The sequence below is a fragment of the Pristis pectinata genome, chromosome 6 (assembly GCF_009764475.1).
Source record: "Pristis pectinata isolate sPriPec2 chromosome 6, sPriPec2.1.pri, whole genome shotgun sequence".
Classification (NCBI taxonomy): Eukaryota; Metazoa; Chordata; class Chondrichthyes; order Rhinopristiformes; family Pristidae; genus Pristis; species Pristis pectinata.
In genome coordinates, this window is record NC_067410.1 from 59077811 (window position 1) to 59100946 (window position 23136).

General features: G+C 44.5%; 1 protein-coding gene across 12 annotated transcripts; it reads left to right on the forward strand.

The window, feature by feature from the left end:
• The first annotated feature begins 426 nt into the window (after positions 1-426).
• Positions 427-15825, forward strand: aqp12 (aquaporin 12). Of its 12 annotated transcripts, none has more exons than XR_007956567.1 (5): positions 427-1039; positions 8688-8804; positions 11130-12082; positions 12115-12178; positions 12435-15825. XR_007956567.1 is itself a non-coding variant. In XM_052018964.1 (3 exons), exons 1-3 carry the CDS (start codon positions 433-435, stop codon positions 11342-11344), a joined length of 939 nt encoding a protein of 312 aa, XP_051874924.1. In that variant the 5' UTR covers positions 427-432; the 3' UTR covers positions 11345-15825. The 12 variants fall into 12 exon arrangements, 2 of the variants coding, with proteins under 2 accessions (XP_051874924.1, XP_051874925.1); XR_007956569.1 differs by having other exon boundaries at positions 12115-12146; XR_007956561.1 differs by having other exon boundaries at positions 11130-12786; positions 12915-15825.
• Positions 15826-23136: the final 7311 nt, after the last annotated feature.

A 23136-nucleotide genomic window follows, 5' to 3' on the forward strand; every position in this document is an offset into this window, starting at 1 on the left:
GGAGCTGCATCTACACACATGGTGATTCTGTCATTGGAGACTTTCCTCCTCCTCCACAAAGTATCCTGACCCGGGTCCTGCTTCCTTCCCAGTACCCTTGCACTGTTACAGAATATTTTGTAACTGTTGTGAATGGGCATTCCAATGCAACTTTAAACACCTGTGTGTTTTGGACATTTTTGAATTTTTTGACCTTTTCTTATTGGAGTATAAAATCTGGGAATAAAACACTCTCACACCAGCAATGAGAGGAAGCAGTGAGTGCCAAGTGTAAACTGTCTGTAGATGATTGACCAACCCTTGCCTGGTTCTGCTTCGTACACGTGTATTTATTCGTACTGTCCTTGACTCTGTGGCAAATGTACACGTTTCCATTTAATCCACTTTAAAAAAACGTCAAGTGTTAAGAGTCTCACAGAGCAGGAACAAGCCATGGCTGGGCTCAATGTCTCCTGCGGTTATTTCTTTGCTGTTGTGGCTCTCTGTGAGGTGGTCAGGATGGTCTCCAGAAGGGTCTTGCCACCTTGGGTCTATTCCACCTTACTGGTGGAGTTGGCTGCCTGCTTCCAACTAGGGGCTTGCTGGCTTGAGCTCAGGATGTTGGTGATGATTGGGCCATGGGGAGGTGGGTTTGGCATGGACGTGGTTCTGACTCTATTCTTCATCCTCTTCTTGATCCATGAAGCCACATTCGATGGGGCACAAGCCAATCCCCTGATCACCTTGCAGGAACTGCTCCGCTCCAACTCTCCGCTGGGAGCCACTACTCTGAGGATCCTGTCCCAGTTCGGAGGGACACAGTTGGCCAGCGTCGTCACCAGAGTGTACTGGTCCTGGGAGCTGACAGAGTTCCATCTCATCCAGAACCTGATGGCCATTGACTGCAGCTCCACCATCCAGACATCTGTCAGCCATGGTGCCTTGGTTGAAGCAGTCTGCACCTTCCTTTGCCACCTGGTTGTGATGAAATTTGAGGGAGCAGCTTTTGGCTGTAGGATTCTGTCCAAAGCCCTAACCATCACTGCCCTGGTGTATATAGGTGAGCCTCCATTCAAAGTAAAAGTATCTGTAAGTAATATGTTACGCTGTTGGATTGCTCTTTGTGAGTTCCTGTTGGGAAGGGTTGAAGGAGACGTTGGGCTCAAAACCAAAATAAGACTGCATCTACTGGAAACCTGAAATAGAACAGAAAATGCTGGAAACACTCAGCAGGTCAGGCAGCATCTGTAGAGAGAGAGAAACGGAGTTAATGTGTCACATCAAAGACCCTTCTTCAGAGCAAGTTAGCTGAGGTAATAGAGGAGGTGTGGGAAGGACGATGGGCGAACAAAGGGAATTTCTGTGATAGGATTAGATGCTGTGGCCATTAAGGGACAGTTAATCTCCTTTGTCTGTGTAATGCGTTGCTAATGTTGTAAAGTCTGGGTAATGTTGTATAATCTGGGTTATCTGGCATTCCGGGGCAGATACACACAGCTCCTGTCCTGATACACACACATAAAAAGAGAGAAAATCAAAAAAATGGATGGATCTGTAAAACTCAGTAAATTACACTTTGATTCCCACTGTGCCGAAACTCACATCCTTCCAATTAGCGAGCGGCTAGATTTCATTAACCTTAGATTCAGCAACTATACGGGAAACGTACAAAACCTTGAAAATCAAGAAAACTTGCAAATGCTAGAAATCTAAAATGCCAACAGAAAATGCTGGAAATATTCAGCAGGTCAGGCAGCATATCTGGGAAGAGAAACAGAGTCAATGTTTCAGGTCAAAGACCCTTTGTAAGAAATATTTTAAGAAAGAAAGAGAGACTCATGTAAAGTTTGAGAATTCACTCTTGAGTCCTGTAGGCTGCAATGTGTCCAGGTGGAAGAGGAGGTGTTACAACCAGTCTGCTGGAGGAACTCAGTGGGTCAGGACTGATGCAGGGTTTCAACCCTAAACGTCGACAATTCCTTTCCCCCCCACAGATGCTGCTCAACCCGCTGAGTTCCTCCAGCAGATTGCTCATTGTGGAAGATGAGGTATTGTTCCTCAAGCTTGTTTTGGATTGTATTGTAACAGTACAAGAGGACACAGGCAGAGAGGTCAGAGTAGGAGTGGGATGGTGAATTAACGTGGCTGGCAACAGGAAGCTCTGGTTCACTCTTGTGGACTGAGCAATGGTGGGGTGAGGTGTCTGAAGCCGGTGGAGATGGGCCAGAGTTGGTCCAGGGAAAGCTCCTGCAGTCATTTAAGGTAAAAGATGAGCAGCACAACCTGGTGTCCCAGGAGGGAGGCTGGTGCCCACATCTGGCAGCAACAGATGGAGGCAGAAATGAGGGCAAAGTCGGCACCGGATTTGCCTCAAGTGTTGCCTCTGCCCGTTTCCCACTGCCCGACCTCGAGTCTTTATGGGAAGAATATTATGGGGTGTATGTACCTTGGTCAAAGATCAGCCTTGATCTCACCCAGGGTCAACTCATTACTTTTCCTGCAGAACTCTGCGACCATTCACAGCACATCTGCAGGTTTTGTTGAGAAGGGTTTTAATAACGTAATATCAGAGTTTCTTGTAACCCATCTATCTTTAATATACCAAAAAAAAATCACGTCGCCAAACTAGAAAATACCAGCAGCCTACTGACCTAGCGTCATAGAATTGTACCATACAGAAATAGGCCTTACGGCCCACCATGTCTATACCGAACGCTGCACCCATCTACACTAGTCCCATTTACCTACGTTAGGTATGTAGCCTTCTATGTCTTCAAGTACTTGTCTCGATGCTTCTTAAATGTTTTGAGAGTCTCTGCCTCCACCTCCTCAGGCAGCATGTCCCAGATTCTAACACCCTCTGGGGGAAAAAGATTCCCTCTAATCCCCCCTGAACCTCCTACCTCTCTCCTTGAACCTATGCCATCTTAGACAAAACTCACCACCATCATTCTGCATGGGTAATAGATTCTTACTATTGAGTTATCCCATCTTACATGCCTTCTTCCGGAGATGCTCACCTTTTAAACCTTGTCCTCTGGTGTATGTAACCACTGAAACATCTATGGATGATTAATTAAACTAAACACCATTGAAAAAATAATTGTTAGGGGGAAGATTCAAATTTGAAAAGGGTTGGTATAACTGATAGAACTGCTGTGTCACAGCACCAGAGACCTGTGTTCAATCCTGACCTCAGGTGCTGTCTGTGTGGAATTTGCATGTTCTCCTTGTGACCGCTGCGGTTTCCCCCGGGTGCTCCAGTTTCCTCCCACATCCTGAAGATATGTTGCTGGTTGATTTGCTTTGCTAAACTACCCCTTGGTGTAGGTGAGAGATGAAACAATCAATGTGTTGATGCATGTGTGAGAGAGAATAAGTGGCAGGGTTGCAGAGGAAGAAGGAGAGGGGGATGGGAGTGATGGGATTGCTCTGCTGGGAGCTGGCATAGACTCAATGGGCTGAACGGCCTCCTGTGTCATGGAAAGGAAGTATTTTTGTTAAGTTGAGTCCTTTCTGCAAAAGGAAAAAAAATTTTACGTCCCAGGCACAGCTATGCGATTAAACATGGAAATTTTGCTTTACAATAGTTAATTTCTTCCTGTCTTGCAGTGGTGCTTTGGATTGAAACTAAATTCAGTAAAGGAAATATCCCAGTAAGGCTGCTGGATTGCAGTGTGGGATATCGACAACGGGGTCACTGTAACCCTGCACAATGTTATCCCTCAGAAGGAGGTGTGAGACCATGCCAAGCTGTTTTTTCAGTGGCAGGGTATGTTCTGTACCAGTCTCTCCCCACTGGTGTTTAGATCAGGTATCCCCACTGGAGCCTGGTGTTGATTTGAGAGTTGCTGGCTGTGACATCCAGGGGTTAGGAGGGGCAACAGTGAATTGGGGAAAGGACTCTAGGTGTAGAATGGAATTTTTATTTACATCCTCAGCGCCAGAAAGAAATGGTAAATGGTCAACACCAGAAATGGAGTGAGTGCAGATGGGTACTTGATAGTCACCATAGGTGTGATGAGCCAAATGGCCTGTTTTTATGCTGTATGAATCTGTGACTCCTTCTCCCAGGATCTTAAGCAAACCTTTGTCCTCCCCACTGCCAATCACAGTCTCTCCTGACCGCTACAATCAGCTGACCTTCAAACCCTGATCATAGGATTCCCACCCAAGTGAGACAACCCTACCTCCCCTACTCATTCCACAATTATTCTGTTGCCTGCCTGTGGCCAACTGTCAATCTCTCTGATGAACAGGTAGACAATGGAGTGAGAAATTATAATAAAATAAAGCTTGTCCCTGAACACATATTTACCATGAATGCATGTTCACACGCACACACGCACACACGCACACGCACACACGCACACACCTCTCCAAAGATGATAACATTGTTTCAGTTAATGAAAACAATGTCATTTGGCCCAGAAGCACCCAATATCTTTCTTTAAAGCTGTTGATGTTCACAAATGTGAACTTCAAAGTGTCCCTGTCTCTCTGTCTTTGGCCTCTTACACTGTTCCAGTGAAGCCCAACATAACCTGAAGGAACAACACCTCATCCAGATATATTGCAGCTCATGGGATGCAATATTGAATGTCACAATTTCAGATTACCAGCCTTTCCTGTTCAATGTCAGAATTTGCCACATGTAACGTTATAAGTTTCTTTCTCGCCACAGATGCTACCTGTTGTGTTGAATCTTTCCAGCATTTTGTTTCACATTTCCAGCAACTGCGATGTTCTCCATCTCATAGTTCCAGCATGTTTTTATTCTGTCTCTATACTGCCCTTGATTTACACTTCTCTGGGCAGACCAGCTAAGATTGTCAAGCATCACCCTCGCTTGGTCGACAACAGCAGCATTTGAGTCAGCTGACAATTTCAGCCCAACCTTATCACAGACATCCCCTCTGTTCCCTCCACCCCTTCCCACAACCTAAAAGTCACTTTCCCACTGAAAGGTCATCAACCTAGAAACATTGCCTCTGTTTTTCTCCCCACGGATGTTGCCTGACCTACTGAGTGTTTCCTTTTTGTTCTGATTTTATTTCAAATTTCCAACAGTTTTTGCCTTTTGAAGTCAAATTTTCCTTTGATACAAAGACCAAAACTGCATAAAGTGTGGTCTCATCAAAGGTGTGTACAATTACAACAACACTACTCCCTATACACTCATGACTCGTGGCCAGATTCTGCTCTAACACCATCTACAAGTTTGCAGGTGATACCACTGTAGTAGGCCCTATCTCAAATAACGATGAGTCGGTGTACAGGAAGGAGATAGAGAGCTTAGTGACATGGTGTCATGACAACAATCTTTCCCTCAATGTTAGCAAAACAAAAGAGCTGGTCAATGACTGCAGGAAGGGGAGTGGTGCACATGCTCCTCTCTGCATCAACGGTGCTGAGGTCAAGAGGGTTGAGAGCTTCAAGTTCCTCGGAGTGAACATCACCAATAGCTTGTCCTGGTCCAACCATGTAGACGCCAAGGCCAAGAAAGCTCACCAGCGCCTCTACTTCCTCAGGAGGCTAAAGAAATTTGGCCCCTTTGACCCTCACCAATTTTTATTGATGCACCATAGAAAGCATCCTATCTGGATGCATCATGGCTTAGTATGGCAACTGCTCTGCCCGTGACTGTAAGAAACTGCAGAGAGTTGCGGACACAGCTCAGCACATTACGGACACCAGTCTTCCCTTCATGGACTCTGTTTACACTTCTCGGTCCCTTGGTAAAGCAGCCAACATAATCAAAGACCCCCCACCCACCCTGGTCATTCTCTCTTCTCTCCCTCCCGTCGAGCAGAAGATACAAAAGCCTGAAAGCACGTACCACCAGGCTCAAGGACAGCTTCAATCCCACTGTTATAAGACTATTGAACAGTTCCCTAGTATAATAAGAGGAAGTCTTGGCCTCACAACCTACCTCATTATGACCTTGCACCTTATTGTCTACCTGCACTGCACTTTCTCTGTAATTGTAACACTTGATTCTGCGTTCTGTTATTGTTTTACCCTGTACTACTTCAATGCACTGTGCAATGAATTGATCTGTATGAACGGTATGTGAGACAAGTTTTTCACTGTGCCTCAGTACATGTGACCATAATAAATCAACTTACAGTTTAAACTTCTGTAACCTTGTAATTAAGGCTTTTGCTCTTTCTAACTGCTTGCTATGTTTGATTATTAGCTTCCTACATTTCTTAAGAAAGTGCCAATATCCTTTCTGCTAGCTTCTCATCATTTAAACAAAATATTTTTTCTCTTCCTACTAAAGTGAATAACCATTTTCCACGTTAAAAATGACTCCTCTGGGATCTTTATTCAGGGCCTGTTTTATTGCAGGCTTTAGTACGTGCAACTGCTCTCTATACCATGAGAATGGACAGTAACATTCTGAATATGACTACAAATTTACATTTGTCTTTTCTAGCCTGAGCCATGACCCAATAGAATGGTAATTCTGGTCTGCCATCAGTCCATGTGTGAGCATGTGACATATCTAATGATACAACTGCGTACCAACTTCAATCACCAAATAGATATTGAGCAGACGAAGGCCTACTCTGGTTGCAATGAACAAAAACTCAACAACAGGAGTGTTCTTTGCAGTTGAGTATGAAGTAGAAGCCCAAATGTGCCCGATTACTTTATCCCTGTGGGGGTTTCATTTCTAAACTGAAGTTCATGAAGGAAACATACCAATAACATGAACAATGTAAAGCAAACACAATTTGTTTTCCAGAATCTGCTCAAAACGTAATTCAGTCTTTAAGCAGAACCCTTAGAAACTTCTTTCAAAAATTAATTTGGTGAAGAAGGGCTTCTCTTGAAGAAGTGGAGCAGCTGGTAGAGTTGCTGCCTCACAGACCCAGAGACCCAAGTTCGATCCTGACCTCCGGTGCTGTCTGTGTGGAGTTTGCACATTCTCCCTGTGACTGCATGGGTTTCCTCTGGGTATTCCAGTTTCCTCCCACATCTCAAAGGTGTGCAGGTTGGTAGTTTAATTTAGCGCTGTAAATTGTCCCTAGTGAGTGGTAGAATCTGGGGGGAGTTGATGGGAATGTAGGAGAATAAAATGAGATTAGTGTAGGATTAGTGTAAATGGGTGGTTGATGGCTGGTGTGGACTTGTTTTCTCACCTTCCTCAGATCCACATCACTGCACCATAGCCTCACAACAATATGCCTCTGCCTTACACTGGGAAGCACTTCATGAGATCTGCTTCTATAGAATAATACAGACATGTTCAGCCCACCCACTGACATTAAAGAAATCTCTTCTGGTGAGTAATTCGAGATCAACTGTGGTGAATGAAGTACTCTCAGCAGAAACAGATGACTGTGAATCTAAAATTTCCAAAGTCTTCCACCACTGGGAATTTTCCATGTGTCACTTCTGGGTCTGTTGTCACAACCTGATAATTATGATTAGGTAATAACTGTGCTCCCATTGAACCTTATGTGACGTCCAAGTTGTAGAATGTGGGACAAAGAAGTGTTAGGTCATGTTTTGTCCAGCAATCCTCATGTTCCCATGTTTCTGTGAGGGATTTAACTTCCAATATTAACCATTTTTCTTTCTCTGTTGACACTGATGGGTATTTTCATAATATTAAGATAAGATATTTATTAGTCACATGTACATTGAAACACACTGAAATGTATCTTATTTTTGTGTTACTGAGAATGTGCTGGGGGCAGCCCGCAGGTGTCCCCACTCTTCTGGCGCCAACATAGCATGCCCACAGCTCCTAACCCATACATCACTGGAATGTGGGAGGAAACCGGAGCACCCATAGGAAACCCATGCAGACACAGGGAGAACGTACAAACTCCTTACAGACAGCGGCCAGAATTGAACCCGGGTCGCTGGTGCTGTAATAGCATTACGCTAACTGCTACACTACCGTGCTGCCACATGTAATATTGACATGTAATTCTGAGTTTCAGTCCCTTTATTTCTATAAAGAATGGTAAATCAGAATAATTAGATGTATGTACAAACTATTACTGCAACTATTACTGCAGGTACAGCAAGGAATTTGGAAGTTAAATATGTTTCCTTTATTTCAAGAAGATTTGATTAAAAGAGTAGAGACATCTCACTACAAATGCATTAGGCCCTGGTGAGACTGCATCTGGAATACTGTGCACAGGTCTGGTCTCCCCTACCTAAAGAAGGATATACTTGCAACCGAGGGAGTGTTATAGAAGTGTACCAGATTCACCCCTGGGTTGGTAGACTTATCATATGAAGAGACATTAAGCAGATCGAGCCTATACTCTCTTGAATTTTGAAGAATAAATGATCTTATTGAAAAGTAAAAAATCTTTGGAATTATTTGGAATTTGAAAATCTGTGAATTCTTTGAGTCTTTGGAATTCTCTTCCCAAGGGGGTTCTGGATGCTCATTGCTGAGTATATTCGAGACTGAGATCAAGGGAATCTAGGGATGTGGAGTTAGTGCAGGAAAGTGGTGCTGGGGTGAAAGATCAACCATGATCTTAGTGAGTGGTTGAGCAGGTACCAGGGGCTGAATGGCCCATTCCAGCTTCAAATTCTGCGTGGGATATGGTCTCGAGCCTGATGTATAGCTTTTCTCTGTTGGCTGTGCTATGTGACGGAGTGGTTAAACTCTCTTAAGTCTTAAACTTTAATGTCTGGTGCCTAATCTATTGTTTTGATCTCCTCTGTAGCTGGCCCATATACCACAGCTTTATTTAATCCAGCACTTGCATTCTCCGTCACGTTCCACTGCTCTGGGAACACCTTATCAGAATACATGATCGTCTACTGGCTTAGCCCACTCATTGGTGAGTAACAGTATCCCTTCCTATTCATGAGGCCTGATAGACTCAGACATCAGCCTATCAGTGCTCTACATTCATAATGGTCACTGCACTAGGGTCTGTTGGTTTGTCTGACGGTGATTTCGACATTGTAATGCTGCATTCCATTTATGTGTTCACTTGACCATGATCCTGTCCAAATGTCTTGGTGTGTTGTCAATATTAATAGCAATATAGGTGAGACAAAAGGGATGCATCTTTATGGAGATAAAGGATCAGTCACATTGAAGGGCAAGTCTACTGACCAATAAGAACAAGGTGGAGGGAGAAAGTTGCAAATGAACAAAAATGTCACAGAGTGATAGTCATGCAGATTATGACCACCCAAAAAATTATCTGGCCAGAAACAGCAGTAAATGAGTGAGGAAATGTAATCCCACTCGATATGTAACAAAGGAGGATTCAGCAGTGGAACCAGCCAGAGGAAGTGAACCTGAGAGATAGAGTCATAGGAAGTCACGCAGATGGAAGCAGGCTCTTCGGCCCATCTAGTCCATGCCGACCATCAACCACCCATTTACATGAATCCCATTTTATTCTCCCCACATTCCCTTCAACTCCCTCCAGATTCCACCACTCAGCTACACACCAGGGACAATTTACAGTGACCAATTGATCTACAACCCTTTGGGATCTGGGAGGAAACCAGAGCAACTGGGAGGAAACCCACACAGTCACAGGGAGAACATGCAAATTCCACATAGACAACACCAGAGGTCAGGATTGAACCTCGGTCTCTGCGAGAGGTTGATAAAATTGTGGGATTGATATAGGATCAGTGTAAATGAGTGGTTGCTTGTTGGCACAGACTGTGGGCTGAAGGGCCTGTTTCTGTGCTGTATCTTCCTGTGACTCTCTGCTGGCTCACCACCACCTCTTTAGGGGTGGTAGGAGGTGGCACTACATATTGATGCTGCCAGTGCTACTCACACCCCATAAATGAATAGAAATAATGATAGTGTTGTGGTCACTCCTAACATGGTGTGTCATAGCCAGATAGATCTCAACAAATAAACTGGTGATGACAAGGCCAGGTAGGTGTATACCTTGTGTTGATCTTCTCACCAGGAATGGTCTGTGTCCTCGTCCCTCAGGATTGAGCCAGCTTGGTCAGCCATGTGTTTGAGCCTCAGTTCCCTGACCTTGCTCCTCACCCAGGTTACATTCTGTTCACCTGCCACTTTCAACGCAGCTTCCAAGTGTCATTCACCAGGGAGCTGAAGGAGGTGATATTCAGGGGTAGGTTCTCTTTCTGGAGTTTTACCTGATGTTGCGTGACTTCATGGTGCCTGGAGTCAATGTTGAGAAGCTCAGGGACCACTCCCCTTGACTATCTCCTTCAGGTTTGCCCTGTTAGTAGTGGGGCAGGAGTCCAGGCCATTGACTGAACAGTACCATTATGTTCAGCTGTTGATGTTCATTCTGGTTTTTGAGGGGAAAATTGATTAGCGTTCACACCAGATCATCCTCCAGTCCTCATCCCCATGTGAGTGTGTCTGTGAGAGTGAGCGTGCCTGTGTGTGTGAGTAACTAAAACATCTCAATCACCTCAATGTTTATTGCTGTCTGGAATTATATGTGAACAATGGGTGCCTCAGTCGGGTATGTGGACTGCCTGGCTCTGTGCCAACGGGCGGTCAGCCTTACAGGGTGAGGGGAAGATAATGTTTAAACTAAAAGGGGAAATATACTTCATTCTTGCAGGTTACATCAACAATATGGTGATCCATGAAAAATCCTGACTTGGAAGGAATGGAACTTTGAGTCATAGAGAGATACAGCACAGAAACAGGCCCTTCAGCCCTCCGAGTCCATGCCAACCATCAACCACCCGTTTACACTAATACAGCACCAACCCCTTTTGTTTATTCTACTCACTTTTTCATAATTTCTTCTCAGGATTCCACCACTCACCAACACACTAGGGGCAACTTACTTTGGCCAATTAACTTACCAATCCACATGTCTTTGAGATGTGGGAAGAAATTGAAGACCTTGGAGGAAACCCATGTGGTCACTGGAAAAATGTGCAAACTCCACACAGCTCCAGAGGTCAGGGTTGAGCCTGGGTTTCTGGCGCTGTGAGCAACAGCTCTACCAGCTGTGCCATGGTGCCGTCCATTTGGATAACATCAGTTAAGGCAATCGACTTTGATGCATTTAATGCATTCCTGGAGTTATCACATAATCAATCTCCTTTCCGGCTTTTAAAAATGATGTTGATTGTTCTCCAATTTATCTGGAGACCATTGTGAATTCTCTGACTAACATTAGACCCATTTGTTGCAGCAACAATTTCGGCTGTCTTCCTATTCAATGGAAACATTCCTCTGCTTTTCTCCAAGAATCTCCTCTATTCCCAAAGGACAAAGTACAAAATTCCCAGAGGGAAAACAACATTAGGTCCAGAAGAGAACAAGACAGCCAATAGGCAACAGGCAAGGAAGAGAGATCCCTGGAAGAAGGGCTCTGAGATGGTAACAGAGACGGAGAATGACAAGTGAGACCTGATACATTTGATTTGAGGAGCATGTCAACAGTGTGTTTGATGTAGTGTAAGTGACTGGAACCACATCGAATGGAAAGGTGGTGGAAACAGATCAAAAGTGGTTAGTAAAAGGGGAAGAGATAAAAACTTATTAAACAATACAAGGCAATGGAACAGAGCAGGGCTAAGTGCTGTCAGAATATATAAAAGGCTGGTGGCTGGCTGGTATTTTACTCCCTACATTGGAGCTGGTTACAATACACACACCCTCACTGCATACGTTCTATCAATGTTCAATTCTAATAATCCGGCACCCTCAGAACTTTGGTGATGCTGGACTGGCAGATTTTCTGGACAATTAGATGTTATTCCAATTAATACTGCAACACACCATTCACTGTTTTAGAAGTTACACAGTGCAGTAGTAAAATACATTTACATGTGAATCGAGTAAGTTTCAAGGGGGTGTGGAAACAGAACCGGGTGAGTTTTGAGGGACCATGGGAACCGGGGTCCCGGTGTGTTAGAGGGTGCAGGAACCAGGGTCCCAGTGAGTTCGAGGGTGCAGGAACCGGGGTCCCGGTGTGTTAGAGGGTGCAGAAACTGGGGTCCCGGTGAGTTAGAGGGTGCAGGAACCGGGGTCCCGGTGAGTTAGAGGGTGCAGGAACCGGGGTCCCGGTGTGTTAGCGGGTGCAGGAACCGGGGTCCCGGTGTGTTAGCGGGTGCAGGAACCGGGGTCCCGGTGTGTTAGAGGGTGCAGGAACCGGGGTCCCGGTGTGTTAGAAGGTGCAGGAACCGGGGTCCCGGTGAGTTAGAGGGTGCAGGAACCGGGGTCCCGGTGAGTTAGAGGGTGCAGGAACCGGGGTCCCGGTGAGTTAGAGGGTGCAGGAACCGGGGTCCCGATGTGTTAGAGGGTGCAGGAACCGGGGTCCCGGTGAGTTAGAGGGTGCAGGAACCGGGGTCCCGGTGAGTTAGAGGGTGCAGGAACCGGGGTCCCGGTGTGTTAGCGGGTGCAGGAACCGGGGTCCCGGTGTGTTAGCGGGTGCAGGAACCGGGGTCCCGGTGTGTTAGAGGGTGCAGGAACCGGGGTCCCGGTGTGTTAGAAGGTGCAGGAACCGGGGTCCCGGTGAGTTAGAGGGTGCAGGAACCGGGGTCCCGGTGAGTTAGAGGGTGCAGGAACCGGGGTCCCGGTGAGTTAGAGGGTGCAGGAACCGGGGTCCCAGTGAGTTAGAGGGTGCAGGAACCGGGGTCCCGATGTGTTAGAGGGTGCAGAAACCGGGGTCCCGGTGAGTTAGAGGGTGCAGGAACCGGGGTCCCGGTGAGTTAGAGGGTGCAGGAACCGGGGTCCCGGTGTGTTAGAGGGTGCAGGAACCGGGGTCCTAGTGAGTTAGAGGGTGCAGGAACCGGGGTCCCGGTGTGTTAGAGGGTGCAGGAACCGGGGTCCCGGTGAGTTAGAGGGTGCAGGAACCGGGGTCCTGGTGAGTTAGAGGGTGCAGGAACCATGGTCCCGGTGTGTTAGAGGGTGCAGGAACCGGGGTCCCAGTGTGTTAGAGGGTGCAGGAACCGGGATCCCGGTGAGTTAGAAGGAGCGCAAGAATCAGCTCTGAATGAGCCAAGTGTTGGACCATTAGCGGATTATTGGAGCTTTACTCTATTCTCTTTATGTATGTACCCTCTGGGTAACTGACCTCGAATACAATCTTGTTTGTTTAACTCCATGCACTGCCCCTTCCCAATGGCTCCATTAAAGAGACCAGAATTTAATTGTGTTTAAGGTGCAAAGCCGCAGTGGAGGTGCCTGTGCTGAGGGGACACGAGAGAAAGTGTCAATGGTGGTTTAATGTGTGAAACTTCAGGTTCCTCCAGGTCTCTGGGACCTGAGAGCAGATCGATGGAAGACGACACTGGGTGCAGCCTCTGCAAACAGTAATGGCAACACAGGCATTAAGAATAAAAAAAATTACTATGTTGCATCAATATTTAATGCACTATTAAATTAAGATATACTTGTGGAATCAGACATATTATGGAGTGCTTGCTTTCTCTGAAAGACCAAGTGTCAGCGATGATCACTGGGATGGACTGAGAGCTCCTACAGGCTTCATCAGCAAGGGGCCCAAGAGGAGATAATCTCCAGCCCAGGGTGGGCATAGACTTACAGTGGCTTCCTATTGACCCAGCTTTAGTATGACAGTGGAGTTAGCCCAGTTAGGGTCAACACTGGCCCTGAACTTCACATACCATTGCAGTGGTGGAGATGTCATTAAGCTTGGATTATCAATGCTAAACAGGACAATGAAGGCAACACACAGGGTCACGGATTGAAATGTGCATTGGCAAAACTGTCAAGACCTCAAAGGTGAGTTACAAGAAACTGTTTGCCAAAATTATTCTTCTACACAAAATCTCAAGTGCCACACTGGTCAAAGGGACGCCTGCTTATTGACAAGGCACTGAGTGAATGGGAAGACCCGGTGGGTGAAGGTTGCTCCCTGTAGCTTCACCTGCCTGACTATGGGTTGGATGCAGTGCCAAGGTTGGGGCCTTGCCTCGTCTTTTTCCTTTATCTCATAATAACAGAGAGCTTTCCTCCCTCTCTTCTGATCATCTCACCCCCATCCTCCTCTGTTTGTGACATTTTGTGATATTTAAAGATGTGTTCATTATCAGTCCAGAGCGGAATCTGATCCATTATGTAAATAGCTTGGGAAAAACAGTTTTTGTTGGGGTGTGCCTTTAAGACTGACATTATCAGTTGGTAATATGACCTCTGTGCCAATGCACGATGGGGTGTGTGTTGCTCACTGGTACTGTCTTAGCGCTCATAGGCTGTTCCTGGGAACAAGAGCACTGTGAATCAATGCTAAAAGGGGTCATTATAGCATCATACAGAGAGGGATGGAGTACTGAGGTCACTGCTGTGAGGGAACCTGGTAAGGGGCTCAGTGCTCCACGAACAACCTTGCAGCAATGAAACAGTTAAAGTGATGACATCACCACAAGGCAACATGCCTGTGAGGGCTGGCATCAGGTGGGCAGGGGAGAATGGTGCTGGGATATGGGGCTCAGTGTTATACCCTGGCTGGTATGGTGAATGTGGGCCATAACTAAGGACTGGGATCTGCTTCATGTGTACACAGACTGCTTGGATCCTACAAGTCTTTTCCATCACCTCCTGTTGGATGTGATGCAAGCTGCTGTCTGCCCCACTCTTTGCTTGGCCTGAGCTTGTTACCACGGGTAAGGAAATGTGTTTGAATGTCCCGGAAAAGAATAAGCAACAGTTACATTTCGATGCATCATGAGTGTCACAAGAGAGGTTCTGCAGTTCCAGTGAGTGGGCCGTCAGTATACTGGTTATTAGCAGTAATGAGAGTTTGATTAAATGATTTCCAGAGCAGGCTTGTAGCTGGGTTCTAGATTTATATTATCAGATAAAGTCCATGGATGTTGAGTGAGAAATGAGGAATTTGTTAGTGGAAGAGAAATGTTGGTGTTGTAGGATGGTAGCGAGATGTGGTTATATCAGCACTTTTGTGAAGGTACGAGACTTAAATTTAGGTGTAATATCTGGATGGTGAGGAGGTTTATCATGAAGAGTAGTTGATCAGTGATGGACATGAGTTATCACTGAATTGATGTACCCCCATATGCTGCGCTGTAAGAACGTTTGCCAGTATTTATAACTTGAAGAGTTATTGTTGGTACAATTATATCAATGGTACAATTAGATGGACATTGTTAATGGAGTAACTCTGTTTAAGGACTTTGTTAATTCCAAACACCACATGAGATTATAACCCATGAATAAGTAAGTTAGGATTTTTACATCCACTTGAATTGGTGCCAATCCTGAACTTTTGGGTGCTGAGAAGCTTGTGACTGTCTCACCTCTAAGTGGTGAATAGGTGGAGTCTAAACCTGCATCTAACCTTTTGGCTTATAGCATCATACAGATATACAGCATGGAAGGAGGCCCATTAGCCCACCGTCTATGCTGTCCATCAAGCACCTATTTAAACTAATCCTACACTAATCCCATTTTATTCTCCCCATATTCCCATCAACTTCCCCCCCCACTCCCAGATTCTACAACTCACCTACACATTGGGTGCAATTTACAGCGGCCAATTAACCTAACGACCCACACACCTTTGGGATGCGGGAGGAAACCAGGGTGCCCAGAAGAAACCCAGTGGTCAAGGGGGAACGTGCAAACTCCACACAGACAACACCTGAGGTCAGGATTGAACTGTGGTCCCTTGTGCCGTGAGGCAGTGGCTCCACCAGTTGCATCACTGTGCCACCCCTGGATCACAAGTTTACAGCAAGGTTTTTGTTTGAAAGCAGATTGCGAGATTCAGAGTGCAGAGTGCAAGCCATTACACCATGGAACCCACTGATTAATAGCAAATATCAATAACATCCCGGGAGAATTATCCAGTCTCCCAGAAACAAAGGAACTGTTGTATTCAATAAAATGTCTCTGTTACCTCATTCTTCCAACTTGTTCTGAAAGACTGACTTTTTCTGCTACTTTAAATAATTTATAATGTGAAAATTCACTAATTTAATTGCTTAGCATGGAAAATAGATTACCTAAGCATAGTTCTCACTTGGTGAAAATATGTTGCATAAGGTACAGGTCTGTGGCTACAAAGTGGGGCAACATCTAAAAAGAATGAAGGGAGAAGAGTCTAGCACTGAAAATGTTGACTTAGATTTGAAATGAAGGCTGTGAGCTGGTCTTAGAAGGAGTAAATTTACCAGTGGAGCCAACAGTTCAAAGCAGCATACCTTTACAAAGGAAACAGGAACACAGGTGTTAAGGGACGCGTAGACTTCATCAGATATAACTGAGCAATGTGTGGGTAAAAGCATACATGCAGCTTATCCTAGCATACGTGGTAGAGTGAATTTGCAGGAGAAATATGTTTTTTTTCCTGCAGTTGAGAAGGAAAAGCAGAGGCCTTGAGAAGATGCAGGCTGTAGGTTAAGCTGATGGGAAAGGTGTGAGAGCTGGTCGGAGTTGGCTGGAATGGATTCACGGAACCCAAACTTCCACACTGCCTACCCAATATTATATATTGAAATCGCTTTTAGTGCTGTAACCTATCACTTTAATACTATTGTGTATTTTATGTGTACAAATAAAACTGCTTTTAACCAATATGGCTGAATCTTTGACCTTAAAAGCTTACTGACTCCTTGTCTCCCTCTTCATGGGTGAATGTAATGGAGGTTTTATACCTTATATTTTAAAGACCAAAATTATACCCCTCCAGTTATTGTTTCACCAATGAAGTCCATTGATGTCATTGTCTGTAAATAAATAGTAGGATGGATGGTCACGGTCTTTTCCTCACGGTAGGGCAGTCTAAAACTAGAGGGCATAGGTTTAAGGTGGGAGGTGGAAAGAGTTAGAGGGGATTTGAGGGGCAAGTTTTTCACACAGACGTTGGTGGGTATATGAAATGAGATGCCAGAGGAAGTGGTAGAGATGGGTGAAATTACAACATTTAAAAGACATTCGGACAGGTACATGGCTAGGAAAGGTTTAGAGGGATATGGGCCAAACACAGGCAAATGTGATTAGCATGGATAGGCATCTTGATCAGCATGGAAGGGTTGGGTCAAAGGGCCTGTTTCCATGCTGTATAATTCTATGAGTCACTGCCTCAATCTTGCAATGACTCTTCTAAGATTTTCTGAAGCCACTCAGATTTCTGAAGGTACTGCAGAGATTATTGTGAATCAGGTGCTGCAAAATTACAATACAGTAGCTCCTTTCGAGTTCGTGTTGAGTCATAGTTCTTGATTAATTCTATTCTCAGTTTTATTTTATTACTGATTGAATTGTTTTTTTTGAACTGTTCGAAGGAAGTGTGGGAACCAGGGCCCCAGTGAATTCAAAGGGAGGGTGAGAACCAGGGCCTCAGTAAATGGAGGTGTCGGAACTGGGCCCCAGTCAAAGGGAGTGTGGGAACTGGGGCCTCAGTGACTTATAATTACTGTTCCCTTAAAGGCTCAATGACCAGGTCCCAAATGAATCCTTTCTCATTGCAGAATACTGGTTCTATAGTAGCCCATTCCTTGCTTAGCTCCTCAACAAACTGATCAGTCTCTTATGCACTCCATGAATTCATCTTCCACACTACTATTGACAATTTAGTTTACCCAGGTTGTATGTAGATGAACATCCCCTGCAATTATTATATTACCCTTGTTACAGGAACCTCTAATTTCCTGATTTATATTAAGCTTTGCATCACCACTAGTGTTTGGGAGTCTAACAACACCCACCAATCTTTTCTGCCTTACGCTGTTACTTAGTTCCACCAATACTTGAATGTACTTGATTGCTTGAACTAAGATCCTTTTTCTCCGTTACCTTTTTCCTGCCTTTTTCATTGGAGTTTGGCCTCCAAATGTAAATCAATGATTCACACTGGGGATGGTTGAGGATCTTGGTTCCCAAGTGGAGATGACAAAGATCTTCCATTCATGATGTGGATTAACTCCACTCCAATGGGGTACCTGTGGGAGGTGAGGTGCAGTTTTTCAGTGAACAAGATTGAGAAGAGGGTGTGTGCAGTAACAGAGTATTGTTGGGTCCATGGTGGACCCACTGGTTAGAATCATGGCTTGCACATCATCGTACAGCAGATGCGGAATGGCGATGAACTTTTCAAGAAAGCCAAGGCTGTGTGTGAGCAGTTCTTAGTCAACAGGCATACCTTTGTTCCCCAAGGCTGTGTGATGTGTGTCAGTCTACCTGACTCAACCTCACCAAAAATCCCTGTCCTCTCAGTCCAGACAAGACAAAGATTTCGACCAGTTAAGGGGAACTGAAGGAGTGGAGAGCTTGGAAATACTTCCACTGGTTTGGATGTCTAACACAAGAGGATATTATCTAAAATTAGAGCCAGACTTCAGAAATGGTTAGGGAACACCTCTACTTGCAAATAGTGATGGGAATTTGGAACTCCCTTCAGCAAATGGGAAGTGATGCCTGTCCATGTGTTAACCTGTACTAGATACATTTTTGTCAATCAAGAGCAGTAAGGGATTTGTGACGAAGGCATATATATGTGGAGATAGTTCCCAGATCAATCACAATGTCCTGAATGGTGCTAAGGGAGAATGAGCTCCTCCAGTTCATTACTCCCCCATTTGGAAACAAAGTCTGGGATCATGAATCCAGAAGGAGGAGAAACTGGGACAACTGTATAGGAATGTGCAGTAAGAAGGAAGGAGAGGTTATGCAGAGAGCCACAGACAAGTAAATTCATAGGTCAATAAGGAGAGGGGAAATGGGATTAAATGACTGCTCTTAGAGCTAGAACAGACTCAATGGGCTGAAAGTCTTCCTTCCATGCTACAAGTATTCTGTGATGGAAAAAGGAGCAAATACCAAGGTATGGAGGAGGAAGAAGGAACTCAAGGAAAAAATTCAAATGATGAATAAGAAATCTAAGATATTTGGTAAATTGGTTTATTATTGTCACATGTACCGAGGTACAGTGAAAAACTTTGTTTTGCATGCCATCCATACAGATCATTTTATTACAACAGTGCATTGAGGTAGTACAAGGTAAAACAATAACAGAATGCAGAATAAAGTGTTACTGTTACGGAGGAAGTGCAGTGCAGGCAGACAATAAAGTGCAAGGCCATGACAAGGTAGATTGTGAGGTCAAGAGTCCATCTTACCTTGGACCATACAATAGTCTTATAACGGTGGGATAGAAGCTGTCCTTGAGCCTGGTGGTACGTGCTTTCAGGCTTTTGTATCTTCTGCCTGATGGGAAGTGGGAGATGAGAAAATGTCTGGACAATCTCCAAAGAGGGTAAAATTTCAGAAAGAGATTGAGAGAGTCACCCAAGCTATAGTGCAACAAACACTGCTATGGGAAAAGATTCTGTGAAAACCTACTTGAAAAAATGCAAGATCCTCACTGAGCCCTGGGAACCTTCCCACGGCCACTCTCAAAATGGAGAAGGACAATTGGGGCAATACTGAGAACCTCAAGACCATGCTTCGGGAGCGCCCGCAGACCCTGTGTAAGTGGTGGAAGGAGCGCCCCACCTCACAGGCTACTCACCCACCCTCCCTTCCAAAAATATTCCCTGTAGGAATTTTAACTCCACCTGAGAGCATGGATGTAGAAGTGTCAGAGTCTGTGACTCCTATTTTGATCTCATTAGCAACCTCAGAACCCACAATACAGGAGTGGGGATGAGTTATCTTCAATTCCAAGGGACTGCCTCAGAAGAAGCAGCAACAAGTAGGATTACGTCCTACTTGTGGTAAAAGTATCAAAAGTAGTTAACCAGGTGAGCCTAATTTACCCTTGCAATGTGAGGCTGCTCCCTGCTGTACTCATTGCAATCAATCCCAAGGTCCCTCAGTGGGTTTCCAAAGGAGTGAGGCACATATCCTTAAGGAGAATTCCATTGGGAAGTCAATTATCAAGCTGAGCCCTGTTGGATCTGGAGATGATATTATCCAGAAGGTTCTTCGGAGGTCAAGAAGAAGCGTAAATCTTGTGATCACAGCTGTTTATTAGATGTTCATAACAAGGAAATAGCAGTAAAGAACTGCAAGCAAACAATAATAACTCTAACAAAGAAGTAACTCACACTAACGGTAACTGAACAAAGGACTAACTGACACTAACAGTAACTAACAAAAGACTAACTAACACTAACTGAACAAAGGACACGGGGTCCTTCGTTATACTGAAAACTAGTTCAAGCTGGATAGATAAGGAAGTCTTCCCCAATAAGAACAGCCTGTGAGACAACAAGGACAGTCTCGATTTATGCTGCCATGACATCTCAGGCTTACAGACAAAGAAACTACAGAAGTACAGAACCAACTATACTGCAAATTACTGAAAATCCACTGAACGTTTACAGACAAACAGGTGATTATATAGATATATAAGCAAGCATAAAGAAAAGTTAAACTACAAGAAAAGTAACAATTTAAATAATAATCCAACAGCCCTTAACATCATGAGACCCCTCTGGCTCTTCTGGAGACCTCTGGGATGGTTTAATAGTATGACATGTGTTAGGGACTCAGTGAATGTCCCTTTAAGATAGAGTGTGTGTGTGTGTGTGTGTGTGTGTGTGTGTGTGTGTGTGTGTGTGTGTGTGTGTGTGTGTGTGTGTGTGTGTGTGTGTGTGTGTGTGCAGCGTGCTTACGTCAACAGAAGATAAAGGACGTAATGACGTTGTTGAAGAAGTCAGTTGAAGTCAGTCAGAAGGGAGAGAGAGAGAAAAGGGAGAGAGACACCAGCCTGCTAGTTTCTCTATCGATGGATGAGAAACAATAACTGTGTCTGTCACTGAAATCCATGTATGGAAATTGGAAGTAATCCGGTGGAGTTCACTTTGTTGCTGACCTGTAGAAGGAAACAGGTATTTGTGTGGACGACCACGATTCGGATGCTTTTTGGGGTGAGGAAGTCACTATCGAGTCAACACTGAAGTGTCGTTTGGGTTCCATTGTGGAACATTTGGATTTCGTATGTACTCTCCCTATGTTCTCTACGTCTACGTCTTATCTTCAGACAACAGTGGTTGTTGAAGAAGCCTTTGCTCATGTTTCACCTTATGGCTTGCGGAAATGAACTTTAAGAACCATTCCTGAACTTGGAGTTTGGGACTTTGCCACACACACACACGAAGAGTTTAGTTTTTGGGGTTAATGTTCAAGGTTTAACATTTTTGAATTCTAACATACTAACATTTTTACTTTTATTTTTCGTATTATCATAAGTAGTGATTAATGAAATAGTTTTTAACACTGAATCATGACTCAGTGTGTTTCTTTTGTTGCTGGTTCGTGACACATGCATCTGCCAATCTCTGTATTTCTGTTTGTAACCATGCTGAGTGTGATTGGTAAATATCTAATCAACATTAAATTCACATTTTAAAAAGTGAATTAGCACATCTTTATATTAACATTGCAGCTTGGCAAATAAGGAGTTAATTTTGTCTTGCTGTGATGAGACCTTTGGAAGCAGAACTACTCACTACAATGGTGATATCATCAAATTAAATATTAAAAAAGAACATACTTAAAATGATCAAATATCCTGCAACTGTAGTTTGATTCTCCACAATTCCCTGTACTGTTGGAACTCCTAAGCTTAAAAAGAAGAAAAATTAAGAAAAGAGGTTTGGATTTAGAGTCACAGCATGGAAGTAGGTCCTTTGGCCCACTGAGTCTGCATCGACCATCAACCACCCATTTACGCTAATCCTACACCATTCACAATTAACTCTCCCCACGTTCTCATCAACTCTCCCCAACTTCTACCACTCAGCTACACACCCCTCCTCTAACTCTCCATCCTCCACATCCTTCTCTCTGGTGAATACCGATGAGAAGTATTCATTTAGGGCCCCACTCATATCCCACATATAGATGTCGCCATTGGTCCCTGAGGGGACCTACTCTTTCCCAAGTTACCTCTTGCTTCTAATATACCTATAAAAGGTTTCGCAATTCTCCTTCATCTTGTTTGCCAAGGCCAGCTCATGTCCTCTTTTTGCCCTCCTAATTTCTTTCATAAGTTCTCTCCTACATCCCCTGTAAGCCTCAAAGGACTCACTCAGGACCAAATACCCATACCTGACATATGATTCCTTCTTATTTCTCATCAAACCATCAATTTCCTTTTTACGCTGGGGTTCCCTAAACTTACCATTACTGTCTCTTCCACTTACAGGGACTTGCTGACTCTGAGCTCTTACTATCTCACTTTTAAATGCCTCCCACTTATCAGATGTTGTTTGTCCCTCTGGCAGTTGCTCCCAATCGACTTTCATGAGGTCCTTCTTATATTGTGGAAATCAGCCCTCCCCCAATTTATGACTCTGTCCAGGACCAATCTTAACTTTTTCCATGACTACCTTGAAACTTACCGAACCATGGTCTCTTGTTCCCAAAGGGTTCCTGCACCGACACTTCCACCACTTGCCCATCCTCATTCCCTAAGATGAGGTTGAGTACAGCCCCCGCCTCTCTACATACTTGCTTTAAAAATGCCTCTTGAATGCATTTTACATATTTCACTCCATCTAAGGCCCTTGAACAAAGGCAATCCCAAAAAAATATTGGGAAAGTTAAAACCCACTCTCTAATACAATCCTACTTACACCTCCTGCGATCTGTCTACTTATCTCTTCTTTTAGTTCCCTCTGACTTTTGGAAGGCCTACAGTATAACCCCATCATAGTGACCACCCCTTTCTTGTTGCTAAGTTCTACGCATAAAGCTTCGTTGGTGATCTGTCCAGGACACCCTCCCTGAGTACTGTCATATTTCTCTCCCTGATCAACAAGAGTACTTCCCTCTCAAGCTAGAAACTTCTATATGCTGGAAGATTGAGCTGCCAGTCCTTCCCTTCCTTAAACCATGTTTCCGTGATTGCAACAATATTGTAACCCCATGTGCTGACTGCTCAGTACCAGCAGTCAAGCCCTAAGCACTCGGATGCAGTGTGCATTAAGTTCAGTCAGGGCAAACAGGCAGCAATGTCAGTTTAGTGCATCTTCATATGGCTTATACCACCCATTGCACCATCAAAATCTTATGGAGCAACACACACAAATGCTGGAGGAACTCAGCAGGTCGGGCAGTATCTATGGAGAGAAATAAACAGTCAATGTTTCAGATCGAGGCACTTCATCAGAACTCAAGGTGAAATATTTTCTTTCAGTGGGTTGCGAGTCTTTGAAACTCTCTTCAAAGGGCAGTGGAAGCAGAGTCTTTGAATGGTTTTAAGG

Bases quoted from the DNA above. Each gene is read 5' to 3' on its own strand.
- aqp12 (XM_052018964.1), top strand. From the start codon at position 433: ATGGCTGGGCTCAATGTCTCCTGCGGTTATTTCTTTGCTGTTGTGGCT. The intron at 1,040-8,687 runs GTGAGCCTCCAT...TCTCCTCTGTAG, and splicing joins CACTGCCCTGGTGTATATAG to CTGGCCCATATACCACAGCT. The intron at 8,805-11,129 runs GTGAGTAACAGT...CATTTGTTGCAG, and splicing joins CTGGCTTAGCCCACTCATTG to CAACAATTTCGGCTGTCTTC.